Source organism: Rhamphochromis longiceps, linkage group LG7 (assembly GCF_057381845.1).
Source record: "Rhamphochromis longiceps isolate RC_006_pf linkage group LG7, R_longiceps_female_GT1.1, whole genome shotgun sequence".
Taxonomy (NCBI): Eukaryota; Metazoa; Chordata; class Actinopteri; order Cichliformes; family Cichlidae; genus Rhamphochromis; species Rhamphochromis longiceps.
The window spans coordinates 56,173,106-56,189,952 of NC_140563.1; the positions used below are offsets into that span (position 1 = coordinate 56,173,106).

Genomic DNA, 16,847 nt, shown 5'->3' on the forward strand with positions numbered 1-16,847 from the left:
ACTGTAGCAATGGGACTAAAAACACATGAATTCAAAGATTAAGACGTGTGGCCCATATAGTGTATGCTAGTATCTATGATCACAATGGACAAATAAGCTACTTTGCTGTACTGAATTGCTGTTTACGTTTTAAGTGAGCTTTCAAGGATATCTGTAACTCTGGAAAACAAACAAACAAAAAACTAGAGTATAACTTATTATAATTGTATATGTACATGTAGTATATGTACCCTATCTCCTCCTTAATGGGCGAGCCAATCTGAACAACACTTTGCACAAACATCGTCACACACAAAGTGACTATTATTTTTTATGTGCTTTTAAAAATCCAATCTCTTTTGATTTTCATGAAAATGTACATTGAGTGATTCTTATATAGCGTTTTTCTACTCTCCCGGAGTACTCAAAGTGCTCTACACAACATACCACATTCACCCACCTATGCTTTTAAGCGCTTACTAACTACCCAAGGATATTTGGCATGCAGACAAGTGGGAGACAGGGATCAAACCACCAACCTTCCAATCAGTAGATGACCTGCTCCACCTCCTGAGCTACAGCCACCCCAAAATGTGATGTTATACTCTCCAGTTGACAGTCAATATGCAGTGGTTCTGTATATAGTGTTTGATTTGGCATTTTAAAACATGACACCAGTGTTCACAAAATTCAGAACAACTCAGCAGTAGATAGATAAGTATACAAATAGTTAATATGAATAATCATTTGAGTCTCTTTTCTTCCAAGCAAAAATGGAAAACAAAACAAAACAAAAATCCCCTGAAAAGGGACGGTTTATTGGTTTTTGTTTTATTTTTGTTTTTTCACACATTTTGCTAAATTAATTATACCACAAAGTAACATACAACACACAAACCTAATATTTCACGTCACACAGCCCTTCCTTCCCACCCCCCTTAAAAATGGCTTCGGTTTTTAAGCCTATGACTTAGATCTTCGACTAATTACAAACTTCTGAACGTTGGAGCTGCCTTCATCTTGGAGTAATTTCAGTCTTTGTTTTTGTGAAGCACTTTGTAATGTTGGCTTTGAAAGGTGCTGTATAAATAACCCCTTAATTGTTTCCTGAGGCCAGGTATATAATGTCATTTAATATACTGTACACACATTGTTATGATACAGATCAAACATTGCTTTCATTGTGAAGGACCATCAAACATTTCGCAGCACATTTAATTGAACAGTTTATTCCCCAGAATGCAATAAACGTAACAAACTTAGTGTATGTTTGATGTGGTCCTTTGAAGGTGTTTTCTCTGTTGATGTTAGATTATGAAGATGACTGGCTAGTTTACAGCATGGCTAGAGAACAGAAACGCTTACGGGCCAGAGTGTAATTGTTTTGAGTAATGACAAAGCGGGTGAATTTCTCATGTAGATTCGACCTTATGAGTGGCTCTTTTGTTGAAAGTCAGACTGTTTAGAAATCAGAAGTGATACAGAATGACGTTACTGTGTCCTTCAGAGCAGGGATAAATCTTTTTTTCTGCTTCTATGCATTATGTCACTTTCAAGTTTATCGAAACCAATAAAGAAATGTTTTGGATTTTCATTTTGTATATTGCCAGATAAATACCAAACACTTGGCGCTTATCGAATTAGGTTCCTCATCATTGTTAACACCAGGCCTTGGTGTCTGCATGAATCACAGTCCTTGCAACAAGGCCTCACCTTATCTGCACTGAAGTGGCCTTCTTAGAATGTCTACATGGACTTGAGGTCGGCCTCTGTCTTATCTGTTAGACTTCTGTCCACAGCATGAAGTCAATGATAAGCTTTCAGTGAGAGTCTGATATTTTGACGTGGCTTAAAGCTGTCGTCTGAACAAACTTCTTGACTGCTACCTTTAGGTGTTAGGTTCATCCTACAAGTAACAGCAAACTGTAGAACTGTAGAGAATAACAGCTCTTGATCACGTTTCTGGATTTATCATGTTTGGTTTGCATAATTTAGCATTTTGAAAACATGCTAAGATATTTTTATTAGAATTGTCAATGTTATTAGTTAATGTCAGGGAATAAGTTAAACATTACATGTTAATCTAGTCATTGTTAGGAAGCAGGTTGGCACTCAAAGAGCTGCCACACAGAACAGCATTTGAAGAAATCGGTCAAAATCAAAGCTTCTCAGTATGCCTCTATGTAACGATCTAGGTATTTGCCTTAAGGTTGAGTCGGGTTGAGTCCAACACTTTGCACGCCATGTTGACTGAGGAGTCCAATTTGACTGGAGCTGTAAATATTAACAGTATCAACATTCACCCTGTTTCAGCTGCAATGTAACTGCGAACTGTTTAGTTTATTCTGTTCCTATTTATATGCTGGGACTTAAGGAGGTTGCTATTGTAGTGTTACTCTCCAACTTACATGAGTGGATTGGGAACCCAACCTAAGTCCTGCATCATCCTGTAGGTCTCAAGCAGGAGGAGCTTTCAGTCAACTTTATGTGGAGTAAAAAATACAGTCGTTTACCATTTGGCGAGGGAAACTCAATTTCAGTATTTAAGCATGATTGTTCCTGGTACTGCTCAGTCACCATAGAAAAAAACTAAATAAATAACACAGAAAAGCTAAGTACACCCTCACTGCTTCATCTTGCAATTAAATGCACTTGATTAACTGATCATCAGCAAGGGTGAGCTCCTCTACAAAAACAGAAGTATAGGTAGTTTACTGGCCTGAAGCATTCAGGTGTGTGTTAACACAGTGCCAAGGAGAAGATAAATTACCGATGAACTTAAAAAAGGAATGTATGCTGCCCATCAGTCTGGTAAGGATTAAAAGTAATTTCCAAACAATTTGAAGTCCATGATTCTAGACAGAGAAAGATTCTTCACAAGTGGAACACATTCAAGTTCCTAATAATCCGCTGACTGGATGTACCAGCAAATTGATCCCAATGCTCAGAAATCCTGAGAGCTACATGTCAGACTCTACAGGCCTCAGTTAGCATGTGAAATGTTAAAGTTCAGTACAAATAAGCCAGACAGTACAATTAGAAAAACACTTGACAAGTATGGCTTGTTTTGGAGGGTTGCCAGAAGAAAGCCTCTTCCCTCTTAAAAATAACATGGCAGCACATGATTGGTGAAAACCAAACACAGCATATTAGCACAAACAGTGTTAATTATGATGATGGTGTGGGCTTGTTTTGCATTCACAGGTCCCGTGCACCTTGCAGTCATTGAGTTGACCATAAACTCCTCTAGAGGCATTCTAGAGTCAAATGTGAGCCCATCTTTCCAACAGCTAAAGCTCAGCCAAAAAGGCTTCGTGCAATAGGACAATTATCCCAAGAAACACCAGAAAATCTGTAACAGAATAACTGGAAAAGAAAAGAATCACAATGCTGCAATGGCCCAGTCAGAATCTAGAGCTGAGCCTGATCAAAAAAGAAAGCTGTGCATAAATGAAAGTCCATAAACCTCAATGAACTGAAGCAATGTTGTAAATCAGAGTTGGCCAAAATTCCTCCATGGTGATATGAAAGACTGATGAAGTCATACAGAGAAAAACTACTTCAAGTTACTTCAAGCTATTCTGCTAAAGGTGGTTCTACAAGCAAATGAATCACGGGGTGTAGTTAGTTTTCATAGTTTCTACATTTTGGCTCAGCTTTTGTTAAATAAATAATGACACTACAATACTTTGTGACTATTATTTAGTATCTATAAGATTTAAGATGATTTTTATTATATTCTGACATGTAAAACCTTAGAAAACAAAACCCAATATATCAACTTAGGGTTACCTAATCTAGCTACAAGAGCATGCAAATACATAACTACATATGACCACTTACAAACATGATAAGTCTAACTGCAGCAGAGCAGCATATTTTGTAAATAAAGAAAAACTATATTAGAAAAATATGAAGAGATTGATCACATAGTGCAGACCCAGAGCAAGACAGCCACAGCAGTGCTGTGCTAGTGTGTTTGTATGTGTATAATAAAAGTGCTGTATTATTGTGTGATTCTACTCAAATCAACGAAGGAAAGATGAGAAGAACTGGCAAGTAGGCTAACTTCAGGAATGGTGAGACTATGTGCCAGAGAACTGACTGGCCAATTTGAAGTGGTTTTGTATGCGATGATCTCTTATCTCAAGCAAAACCTCTTCACGAGTAGGCTAAACGTGTTACTGTGACGATGAACCCACCTTGGTAACACAGAAAACCCAGGGTTAAAACTGAAGTTGGCTCGCTAAGCCCCTAATCCTGCTTTGTAATGCAGGCTTCTGTTGAATTCTTCTTCTTGAACCTCTGCATTAAGATGTCCATGGGCCTTTCCCATCTGTGACTTTACGATTCACTTGTTCAGTGCTGTCATCCTTACAAACAGCTAAAAAATTCACTGCTGCATCAGTGCTGTGTAAAACACTGACATAGGTTTCCCACCCCCCATCCAAACAAAAAGCTCATTTGAATGTTTTTAATATTATATTTTATATATATATTATATTATATATTTTTATGTTTTTAATCTTATATTTATGGCAAAAAAAAGTTGTTTTTTAGTGTGAAAAACAGGCTCATACCTAAAATAAAAAGAGAACACAGAGCTTGCAGTGGATGTACGAGTTCTCCTTAATAGCAAAATAAATTGTTACATTGTTACTTCTTACTGTTATGCAAGACATCACTGATGTGTTTAAATGAAATCAATAATCTGAGTTAAAGAGTAATTAGAGAGGAGGAGGGACTCTAATGCTTGTAGGGCTCTTGCTTTGGTTTTGATGCATTACAAAGGACGTGAGGTTTGTGTATGCTTAGCTTTGGTTTGGTGTGCATACTTGCACAGTTGTCATGTGTAAATCAAAATTACAATCTGGAAAGCCAATGAAACAAAGTATAATGGATCCAGTCTCACAATTTATATGATAAACATTTTCTTGGTTATTATGTGTTTTGTCTGTTTATTAGATATGCTGACTTTGCAGAATAAATTGCATCTTCACAAATTATATCATCATAGCACTGGTCTGTTTGTTGCTGACCTACAACTTTATGTATTACCAGCAGCAACATTCTGTTCCAATCCTGATCTCACTTTTGTTTGCCAAAGAAAAAACTTAAAATAGACCTTCTACAAACTGGCATGAATTTATAAGAATTGTGTTAACTGGGTTTGGTCTGGTTTATTTTATTTTTTAAGAACACAGAACTTTATCATTGCTGAATTTTTGCATGTTTAATCCACGTTGGACTTGTTAAATATGAGTCAATCCCCAGGGACTATCACGTTATAACATGTAAATAATGCATAGCCTGGTACAAAGGTTTTTGGCCTCTAAAGCCGATTTGCTCCAACAATATAGAATTCATTAAATAATATATAATTAACAATTAAGGCCTAGAGTTAGAGGCATGGCCTCTTTTTTAACAGGAGTGCTAATATGGGCAGATCGTATCTGCTATGGCTCATGTCCTCTAATTAAAGTCTCTATAGTTGTGGTTATGATTGTTGTGTTGGTCATTGCGGATGCCAACTGTGACATCAACCTGCAGAAATGCAGTGCTTGAGGTACGTGGGATTTTCTGCAGTTTTCTTCAGAACGTCTCATCTTTTCCAACTGATGCGGCACACTCCCTCTCTGTCATCTGACAATCTCTATTCCCCTACCCTGAAGTGTTATTAAATGCTAGTAAAGACAAACTTATTTGTACATTTGTGTCTCTAACCCAGCCTCTAACACTGGGTTACCGAAACTAAACTAGGTGCCGAAACAACACCAAATGTGTTAGCATCTGCTACTATGCAAGTTGACATTTGCATGAGCAACACTGACAACCATAACGTACTAGTGAACTAGCCGTCTTTAGAGTGTTTGCGCTGATTTGAGCATTTTCAATGAAATTATCTAACAAATAACATGCGTGCTGTCTGAAACAAAGACTGGGATTCCGGTATTTAAGTTTGTTTCTCTGCAGTATAAGCAGAAATGTGAGTCTGTGTAATGCAGATGCACCTTGCTAACCAAGTTTGCTAGCATAAGCTGATAATTTTGCACTTCACCCTATGGTCTGAATATGGTCCCTTGTGACCTTGGAAACCATCAGCACCAACAAAGAGGAGTTGCAGACTCCAGGAACCAGTGGGTCACGTCACAAAAATTACTTCCATCTTTTAAATACAGCCTGTGTTCTAAACAAAATGTGTCTGGTTGATTGTGAGAATCTGCCAATTCATGCTTTTGTTGGTGTATTCCTTTTTTAAATCAGCGCCTTGGCATAAAGCCCTGTGGGGAAACCAGTACCGGTTCTTTACATGTGACACTCCTGATGTACTGACCAGAGGGGTAAACAAATGACTGGTGTATATAAACACACACACACACACACACACACACACACACACACACACACACACACACACACACACACACACACACACACAGGAGTGTGATCAACACTGTGTCAGATGATCAAGATCCTGCAGGGTAAGGCAGATGGCTTTAATAATAAATGGCATCATTGATCCTGTCTCAGTCATGGAGGGGGGTACTGAGAGAGAGCGGTAAGGAACTGCTGACAAACCAGGACACACACACACTGTCTGAGCTACACTTAACTCATGACACAAATCTATAAAAAGTACTCAACTGCTGAACCTAAATGTTACCAAACTGTTTGCTATAATTCCAGCTCCTGGCAAGAAGTCTAGGTTAAGGTGACTAAATGTTTTCATTCGTGGGAATGACTCATGTCATATCGATGTCTTGTCGTTTCACGCGTGCCAAATTTCTTCCATATTAGGAGCAGACAAGACAAATATCAGGAAAAATGAATGAAAAGTGTTAAAGACTATCCACAAATGTGAAATAAGGACAATTTAAAAGCTTTTTAATATGAACAATCAAAAACAACTGGAACCATGCTAGCCTCAGAGATAAAAGTCTCTGAATCTCATCCAGGCCTGAATGGGTTAATGTATTCTCAGAGTCTGATGACACGATCATCTGCTAGACTACTTCTTAGCAAAACACAGTTATATCCTCTGGGGTTTGATCATAAATATGAAGAAGTATCTGTTCACATGCTTCCTCATGAGAGAAATCCTTCATCAAGTAAAAAGCACACGAACTTCATGAAAAGATTTGAAAACTGCTAAGCAGAGCAGAGCAGCGCTGTGCTCAGTTTTGTCTCAGTTTTCACGTGGTTATCAACGTTTTAAATATCTGCAATATGTTGATTAAGTGAGCCGCTTACCATTTTTTTCAGTATAAAAAATAGTGTTTATTTTTAAAAAACGTGTTCTCTGAAAACTTTGAAATACATTTAATGTACTTATCCACAAAAATGTGGCTGTTTCCGAAAGCTTGACTCCTGCATTACAGATTATTACATTAAATTAATAGCAATTAATTCTTTTTTCCACGATGACTCAAATAATAATCCTCTTCATAATGACTTAATTTATTAGATTAATAGGTTTTTACACATCTTAAAGCAAACAGTGTCATAAATGGGGTTGATATAAAGGATATAAACCAAAGTTATCAAATCTGAGCTGATCCTCTGACTTTAGGCAATCTGAAACACACTTTGCATTTTGTTGCTGAAGTACTGACCCACTGCATGTACAGTTGCTCATTTCACGTCTTTGTCTGCTTCCGGGAACCTCTGCCTGGAGCTTTGGGGCTGTACTCAGAGATAATAAACAAAAGCCTGCAAACAAGCTTTTCTTATAGCACAGATTTAGACTACAAGAGATGGCTGATGGCGAGAAACACGCTAAGTGGGGATTTCAGGGAAAGCTAGACCCGAGTTTGGGTTTTTTTGTAAAGTAAAAACTTCTGGTAACTCTTGCCTTTAAAACTCTGTAGTACTTATATAGAACATGGTTTCATAACACACTGCAGAGTACATATGTAATCATGTATAAGTGCTTAGTAACGCATTTATGAGCAATTATAACTCTCCTGTGGATGCAATGAAGTGGAGTGTGGTGCAAACACGTGTTATAAAGAAATACTAAACACAAATATGGTCCATCTTCTGCAGGTACTCTTCAATAGAAACTTAAAATGCCCTTATCTTCTTACTGTGTTACACACTGCTACAGAGTCCTCAGTCAACGTGTAAGCTCATTCTTAAGATTAACACATTTTGTGCATTAAAATGCAATTATGCAGCATAACACCCTGCCTACACCAGATCCTTTAGTAAGGCCACTGTCATATGTCATACATTCAATTATCATCATTGTTACACACATGGCTGGCTGCAGGCATGGCTTGACACAGGGCGAATTAATGAGGAGGGATTGAATGAACTGCAGCCAGATTTCTAATCCCGGACCCACAGGTTTGGGCCTCATCAACTAACAAACAACAACAACAATGGCCCTCTCGCAAGTGCGCTTTTCACTCACGACTCTGCTGATGCGGTGACCATATGCCAGCACACCCATGTTCGGTTCTGTCACAGCCACTGTACCTTGACGCTGGTGTGGCTGGTCTGCGTCTCGGCCTCGATGCGGATGTGCCCTCCGCTGTTCTCCTTGCGATCCCGGCACGAGTTGTTGCGCGAGTGCCGACTCTGGTAGGTGATGACGGAAGGGATGGTCTCGGCCGCATCGGTCTTGATGAAGAGCCCGTGGAGCGTGGTTGCGTTGCCCTGAGAGATGGTGGTGGTCTGGTGGGGGGAGTTGGATTCGTCTGAGTCTCGGCAGTAGATCACCCCGCTCTGAGAGACGTGGATACTGGGAGCGCAGCCCATACCTCAGCGACGTGCCTCCGGAGTCAGATCCCAGATAATAAACACCGACTCGTGGGTACCACCTTCCTGTTGTCCACAGCTGCCTGCACACAGGCTGCTTTTTTCTCCGGGCATCGGCTGCAGGGTCGAATCGCTCTGTTCTCCACACACCTCCGTTCGAGAACATCAAGGGAGGGAAAACGTGAGATGTAGATAATTATTTAAAACATGCGACCTACGAATTCGGTTTTGTTCTCAAGCTCCCGCTATTGGCGGATTTTGGACTTCGACTTCATATTGAGGACAAAATGTGTTTCAGGCTATGATCTAAAGCTTCCCGATAACCCGTTCTCCCCGCCGGCGCTTCCATCAAATGACCCGGACTAATGAATAAAATGAATAGATGGTCTAAACCACCTGGCGGCTCTTCATCACCTCTTGCTTCATATCCGGCTTTATTTCTCCGATCGTCCTCGGTGACATGGTCGCATTATCGGCCTGTGATGAGTAGCCTTTATGAAATCTCTTCTATCTCTCTACTTTAGCTATTCTGCTTGCTGATCATTGGCCACGGTCCATCTCCCTCTCTTCCTTTCTGCTTCCTAGTCTCTCTCTCTCTATCTCCATCATACCAACATTGTATAATTTTTGACTCTGCAGAAAACGAGCCTTCATAACTCCCAAGAGGCCATGCTGTGACTCCAGGGGTCCTTTAAAGCCCCACGTGAATTATGCATAATGCTATCACAGTAATGGGGACCTGATGAAACACCACTTACTGTTCAAACAACCCCCTGCCTCACCTTTAGGCACGTGGTTAATTTAGAGAACAGGGTATATTTACTCTTCAGCCGAAATGGGGGGGGGGGGGGGACATAATTGTTTCTTGAAGAAAATGTTTTATAAAATGTGCTTATAGACCATTATTTATTGCCTTTTGTTACAGTTCTGCTGCAAAAATAAACTAGCGTTTGACATGTAAGCACAATAATCATTATAATATTTCTATTTAAACATTCTACTATTCTTCCACTCAAGATTAGGATAGTTGGTAATAACGTGCTTATTTGTTTATTGAATGTGATGCTAACTGGATCAGAAATTCTGTAAATGCCAGTTATTATTTGATATTTTATAATTTATCCTTAAACATAATTATGTTTTTCAACTGAGTATCTAAGCAGATGTGTCACATAATGCATTTAAACTGTAATAAAACTGCACTCCATTGTATTTTGTATTAAACTATTTGCTTTGATATTTTGGATAAAAAGATATTATTATTTTCCATCACTAAAATTAAATGTGGGCTCTAACAATGTGGGCTTGTTACCGAAGCGTGACCCGGTGATGGGTGTAATCTTAAACCTCTCTGGTCAGTGGTCAGTTCTCCATATATACATATACATATATATATATATATATATATATATATATATATATATATATATATATATATATATATATATATATATATATATATGTGTGTGTGTGTGTGTGTGTGTGTGTGTGTTAGGGAACAGGGCATTAGGGAACAGGAAGTGAAGTATAGAGCTGAATAGAATAGAATAGTCACAAAGCAACATAAATTCATATTTGGCACATTTGGCTTTAGAGTAAAAAATTGCAGTCTGTAATAATACAAGAATATGACAACCAAAAAAAGTCTTCAAAATGAAAGCAAAATTAAAATAACCATCTTCCATGACATCTTATTTAAAATATTCACAGCTGTAGGAATAAAAGATGTTTTTGTAAACCCTTTTCTTACCCAACACGACTACATAACACCAGTCTGATGTTAACAACTGAAAGGACTGATGGTGGGGAATTAATCTGACCTGATGTATAACTCAGAAGTTTTCATGATACTACTTGCATATTGCTGGTATTCCATTACTGAGTTCATGATGGCCATAGCGTCCAGGTCTGAAAATCATAGCCATAACTACAATGAACATGCATTTTTTTGTGGCCCCTGGGGGCGTTACCTGTGGTAGCAGAAATACTCCAGTTTCTTTGGGAGAATGATCCTCTGCCCTGACCTCTGCAAATACTTTCCTGATGTATTTATTGTCTTAATTATACTTTTTAAGTCATATTAAATAAAACATTTAGTGCACGTTAGTCCATATATATCAGAAAAAGAGATTTTTCAGTTTAAGCTAACTTGTGACTAACAACTGATTAGACAACAAGAATGTGGTTTCACAGTCAGATCCACCTCTAGTTTGTCATACATGCTTTCAAAACACCAAGACGGTGACAGCATGAACACTCAACCCGAGGATTCAAACTGAACCTCACCAGCCAGTTGGTGATGTCATGGTGGCTATATCCATCTTTTATACTTTGCACTTTTTGGTAGGCTACCTATTACTACAGGATGCAGAATGACCATCAAAACAAAATAACAATATTTCAGGAAAGGTACAGTGATGATTTCTACATCATTAATAAATGCCTGATATACAGTCCATGCACAAACTCTTAAACTTACTGTGATGTTTAATATACTCATTCAACATGTGATAAACTTATTTTGCTCTGGACATACAGTCAACTGCATATCATTTACTTAAAATCTAACTGCACAGTTTATTCATATTAACTTATGTTAACTTTGTGCTTTAACTAACTAATTTAACGAGGTACTTTGTCCTGAATTATTTTTTCACACTAGCAATTAAGGACTTAAACCACTAACACACTTTGCTCAATATTCTATTATTATTTTCAAGTTTCAATCATTTTAACCATCAAGCAAAATGAATAAAAATTACATGAACTGCTTAATAATTCCACAAACAAAAGAGTTTTTGTTTTCTTTTCATTGTCACTTTATGCTGTGAATTTGAAAGCACTGGATGACAAAACAAGCAAACTGAAGACATTGCCTTGGGGTCTGGGAAACTGTGTTGCACTTTTCCCCCCCTTTTTTGTGAATTAAACAATAAATTAGTCAATTAAAATTATTTTGAGGCCATACCCTCCATTATAATTTGTAAAACTTTACAAATATGAATGACATAATCTCAGAACATATAACAAACATTTGTTTAAACATATTCTTACTTAGTGCTGCATTTAGCCGTAAGCAAAACAGTCATATTTAGCTTTTTATTTGCAATCACCCACCCTTTATTCATTTAGGCAAGACTCCTAAATGAGGACTGCACATAAATAAAATATTATTTTTCCAATCTATTCTATAATGTTTTAAAAAAATTGCTGGTATATTTCGTCAGTGGAGGGGGTAGTGTTAAAACCTTTCGAAAGTATTCCTGCTGATAGTGCTTTAAAACAGTTATTCATATAACTGTATGAATATAGGGAAAAAAAAGGCTAGCCATCAAAACAAAGCAAAAACATATACAGTTACAGAGTGTTTTCTACATGAGAATATATTAAGAGAAGCACTTTAGCAGTGCCTCTAGCAGCAGGTCTGGTTTATGTCCATGTGGGCAAGCAAAGCATATAATTTCAGTGAATGATTCTCTCAGCATCACTTCAGCCATTCCATCCACATGTACCACATAACTATACAACTGATTTGATTTATTGACCTGACAGGTGATCCCTAGAGACAGACACATAGAAATAAGATATGGAAGAAATGGTCCCATACTTTTGGAGGTTTAATATTCAAAGATGAATAGGGAGAAGTGAAAAAGCTGTATTGATAAAGTTTTTGTCCTTTGTCAAAAGTAGCCACGTAGTACAGTTAGTAGTTGTTTTAAGCTGCTTTCCTTCTAATTCACATTCACTATGGGATAGTTTACTTTTGCTCAGCAAAATATGTTTATTTATATATATTTATTTAGGCATTTATAATATATAAATGCAAATAATTTATTTATAAATCTTTATAAATTCCATCCATCCATCCATTCGCTTCCGCTTATCCTTTTCAGGGTCGCGGGGGGCGCTGGAGCCTATCCCAGCTGTCATAGGGCGAAAGGCGGGGTACACCCTGGACAGGTCGCCAGTCTGTCACAGGGCCAACACACAGGACAGACAACCATTCACACTCACTTGCACATTCACACCTAGTGGCAATTTGGATTATCCAATTAACCTATCCCCACAAGCTGCATGTCTTTGGACGGTGGGAGGAAGCCGGAGTACCCGGAGGGAACCCACGCAAACACGGGGAGAACATGCAAACTCCACACAGAAAGACCCCGGCCTGATGGTGGAATTGAACTCAGGACCTTCTTGCTGTGCGGCAACAGTGCTAACCACCGTGCCACCGTCTTTATAAATTAAGTTAAAAAAACCATATAACATGTAACTACACTAAACATGTGATTTTCTTATAATTTGTGTTACATAAGTAACTCTATTGAACCACTTAACAGTATGTAAAAAACACTGAGCTCTCACAGTTGCAACATTTGAAAGCTGTGTACACATGCTGTCACACATACGTCACTAATACTACAATGTTACATTCAGTTTTTTTGTTATCAGCTGCAACAGCGTAGCACTATTTCCCTGTGTGATACTGTGTGTGGGTGTGTGATCATGACAAAGGCAATTTTGAGCACACTGGCAGGAGTTTATGTGTCTGTCAATGCATTTGTCAGCACACTAGCGTCAAAACACTTCAAGATGCAGTCATAAAACTTTAGTGGTGTCTAGCTGAGCGTAGAATAAAGATTATGTTTATGTGTGTATATGTTTGCACTGATTGCCTTAACAATGTGTGTAATCCGACCCAGTAAAGAATGCCAGAAGTAGGGGCTTAGATAAAAACAACAAACATTCTGGCACAGTTTTTTGTTTTAATCTGGTGTGTAGTTTGTTCAATTTCACACATGTATGTAGTCCAAGAACTCACTGATGTCACTCCTGTGAAGTGATCGAAATATGGTCTCTGGTTTAAGGATCTAAATAAATAATAAATATATGGATACCTAAATGAATACAATTCCTCTAACGCTGTTTTTAAATACAAAATGTCTGGTTACTTGCATATAAGAGCACTGAACCTACAGTGAAACCTAATTTTACTTGCTCAGTATGCAATAGGCTTCTGCTTAGAAGGCCCTCTGGTGGCCGAGCTCATAAACTGCTGGTTTACATGGTAAATAAACAGAAAGAAACACAGTCAGGTGGTTGTACAGGATAAAATATCCTCATACGTGCTGAGGGTTCGTCATCACAGCTCTTCAGTTATCTAGGCTATATTTTAGGGGAAAATACTTGCTTTTCATTTGCCAGCTTGGCTGACGACAACTACAAACTATGTAGCGATGTTAATGAGCTTTTCTGACGTGGTCTGCTCAGAGTTTTACACATGACGCGTATAAAACAAGACAATCTAATTTATGATTTGATTATTTAAATAAAACAACACAACGTTGTTTTTTTCAAGAACTACACAGAAATAAAATAACGGCTATGTTCCAATTAAGAACAGATACTACCACTTTTCACGGTAGTAAGTGTAATTTATAATCTTAGATTTCAGCCTGTATTATTTCCTCTTTTTTAGTTCCTTGCTACTAGCCTTAAGCTATAGGCAGTAAGTCTGGAAGTGTACGGTGACAACTAACATAAAGTTTTTTCACTTTAAGCCCAAAATAAGAGTTGGATTTACTTCGGCAAGCGCCTACCTTTCGTGGTCCATTAGGGGGGAAAGACTCTGGTGACAGTCCGCTCATGTTTCAAAACCAAATATTTTGTCCTTCAGTATATAATGCAAGCAGCGGGGAGTTTAAGTAAGCACTGGTTCCGCATCTGAGACCTGTAGGAAGAGCGGCAGAGTTACGTGGAGCTCCACAGGTAGAGAGTGCTGGATGGTTAGTTAGACGCTGGCCTCTGAACTCCATAACCTAGGTTCAGATTGCACCGGGCAGGCCCGGTGTCCGTGCGGCCCTAGTGCCCTTTACACGAACTGGTGAAAAGCAGTAGTAATGTGATATTCTGTGAAGTTGACACAAAAAGAAAAAATGGAAAAAGTTCAAAATTTTGTATAAAGACATGTAGGAGGCATTCATACTCCACCATCAGGTTATTTAAAAACCAGTATATCTGACAGTTATAGTCAGCACCGCCTGAGCTCACTTTCCAGTATTCAGCAACACATTTTCAATATAACTTTATGTTAGTAATAATACCTGTGCATCCTTGTAATTTTATAATCTGCATTTACCACAAACTGCAGTCTATTTTCAGCCTGTCCCAAGTCTCTGCCTTATGGTATATTATTATACAGCGCACAGCATATTATATGACTATTTGAAATTGAAATCTCAGAAGCTCAGAAGAGTTTATCAAACACCACGATTGCATAATTTGAATCTGGAAAGTCATGTGAATACATTTCTTTCACCAGCTGCCGTGATACTGGCTGTACTTCCTTTTATTTGTTTAACAGCTTTAAAGTGCTCTGCTTCTAAAGAGCTCATTATCATCATAAACTGTGTTCCTATAGATTAAACTACCAAAAGAGATATTAAGTATATTTAACTCCACCCTTAGCATCTACAACAGTACAAGACTACTAATAGTACTATTGGGTTAATCAGATGCAGTATTTGATTTGCATGTTAAGCAAAGTTATAACTTTTTAAAAAATCACAATGTAGTAATTTAGTTTATTTTTAGCATGAGTTTGCTAATTTCATACTAAGAGGGATTTTCAGGAGGAAGACATGAGAACTTTAGAACAGAAGACAAACTGTAGCACAGAAATGCATAATCAGTTTGTGAAATCCTCAGACTCACAGTCAGGTAGACATTAAAGTCTCAATATGCAATAATGTCTCCTTAGACTAAAGTGACCAACTGTTAAAGAGAATCTACCTGTCCCCCCTTTAATTTTAGTTTCTTTTGTAAGTGCATAATTTTGTTTCAGTACTTTTTGTTTGTGTGTCTTCACACTTGCAATAAGTTAACAATAATAACACTGACAGTAAGACACCAGCTTTTACAGTCAGATAGACAGACTGTTGTTGAGACTGAGTCAAAGTAGTAAAATAATATTCTGATTAAAAGGGACCTTCAGAAGTCAGACTTTCTGTTGAATTATGCATTTAACCTTTCCTGTGAGAAATAAAAGCATATAGCCTACAATAATGACACATTAGTGTCCTGGACATGTATTTGTCTGTGTGAATACAATTATTTTCAAGACATATTTAAAAAAAGAAAGAAAAAAGACAAGAAAAGCAGAATGTTTTGCATGTAATATATAGTATTGCTTCAGGTTTGCTGCTTGTATACTGGCTGGGAGTTTTTATGTGTGGAGTTTGGAGACATGCATTAATTGGTGATTCTAAATTGGCTATGAATCAATGTCATCTCTGTTTTAGCTCTGTAATAGACTTGGGCCCTTTTGATGGTGTACATACCCTGCTTTTTGCTCTGTGACAGCAGAGGATAGGCTCCAGCTCCCCGTAGCTCCTAAATCAAAGAGGAGGATCATAAGATGAATGCTTTTTTATGATAACTGCAGTGGAGATAGACACAAAAATTGCAAGCAGAGAGGTTAAAGAAGAATTCTCCCTGAGAGGGAGTGGAATGGGGGCTCCATGTGACCATGTGGTCTTAACCACTGTGCCTGGAACCTGAAAAATCATTTGAAACTGAAAAATAATGGACGTCATTTTGTTATTCTTTAGGCTTTTATCTCCACACTATCCATATTAAGCTTGCTGAAATCTGATACAGTAAAGTAAAAAAAAAAAAAGCAATATGATCCTTAATAATCTACATATTTACAAGTTTTGCTGTCTTGTTCAGTTTCATCAGTGGACTCTTTAGTGCTATCACTAAACAAGCTGTAGGTCACATACAACTGGAAAGTGGGATGCAAGAAAGCGAGGGCTTAAAATTTTTAAGTCACTGATTAAAATGTTATGAACAATATTTACAAATGAACACAAGAATATTTACTTTCAATTCTGGAGCTTGAAATTTGCTAAATGGTAAATGTGCTTTGTGTGTTTTTTACTCTGTTTGAGCACTCCAACCTACTTCTATGTTTAAGTGCTTCCTAGCAAACATTCACCTCCTGATGAATGCATCAGGAGCAGGTTGGGGTTCAGGATTATGCCCAAAATACTGAACCTGAGAACTGCAGACTGGATGGACCGACCTTCTGAGATGACCTGTTG

At 37.9% G+C, this 16,847-nt stretch overlaps 1 protein-coding gene across 3 annotated transcripts in view; it reads right to left on the bottom strand.

The window, feature by feature from the left end:
• pde8b (phosphodiesterase 8B) overlaps window positions 1-14,526 on the bottom strand; it is a 56,406-nt gene extending 41,880 nt beyond the window's left edge. Inside the window, exons 1-2 of one of the 3 annotated variants that reach the window (XM_085414449.1) lie at window positions 14,343-14,478; window positions 8,461-8,892 (exon numbers count right to left, since the gene is read on the bottom strand). In XM_085414449.1, the coding sequence (XP_085270575.1) occupies window positions 8,461-8,742 (282 nt within the window). In that variant the 5' untranslated portion in view covers window positions 8,743-8,892; window positions 14,343-14,478. Of the gene's footprint in view, window positions 1-8,460; window positions 9,525-14,342 lie in introns of those variants that run through there. The other 2 variants (XM_085414450.1, XM_085414448.1) reach the window with 2 other exon arrangements.
• Between the last annotated feature and the right edge of the window lie 2,321 nt (window positions 14,527-16,847).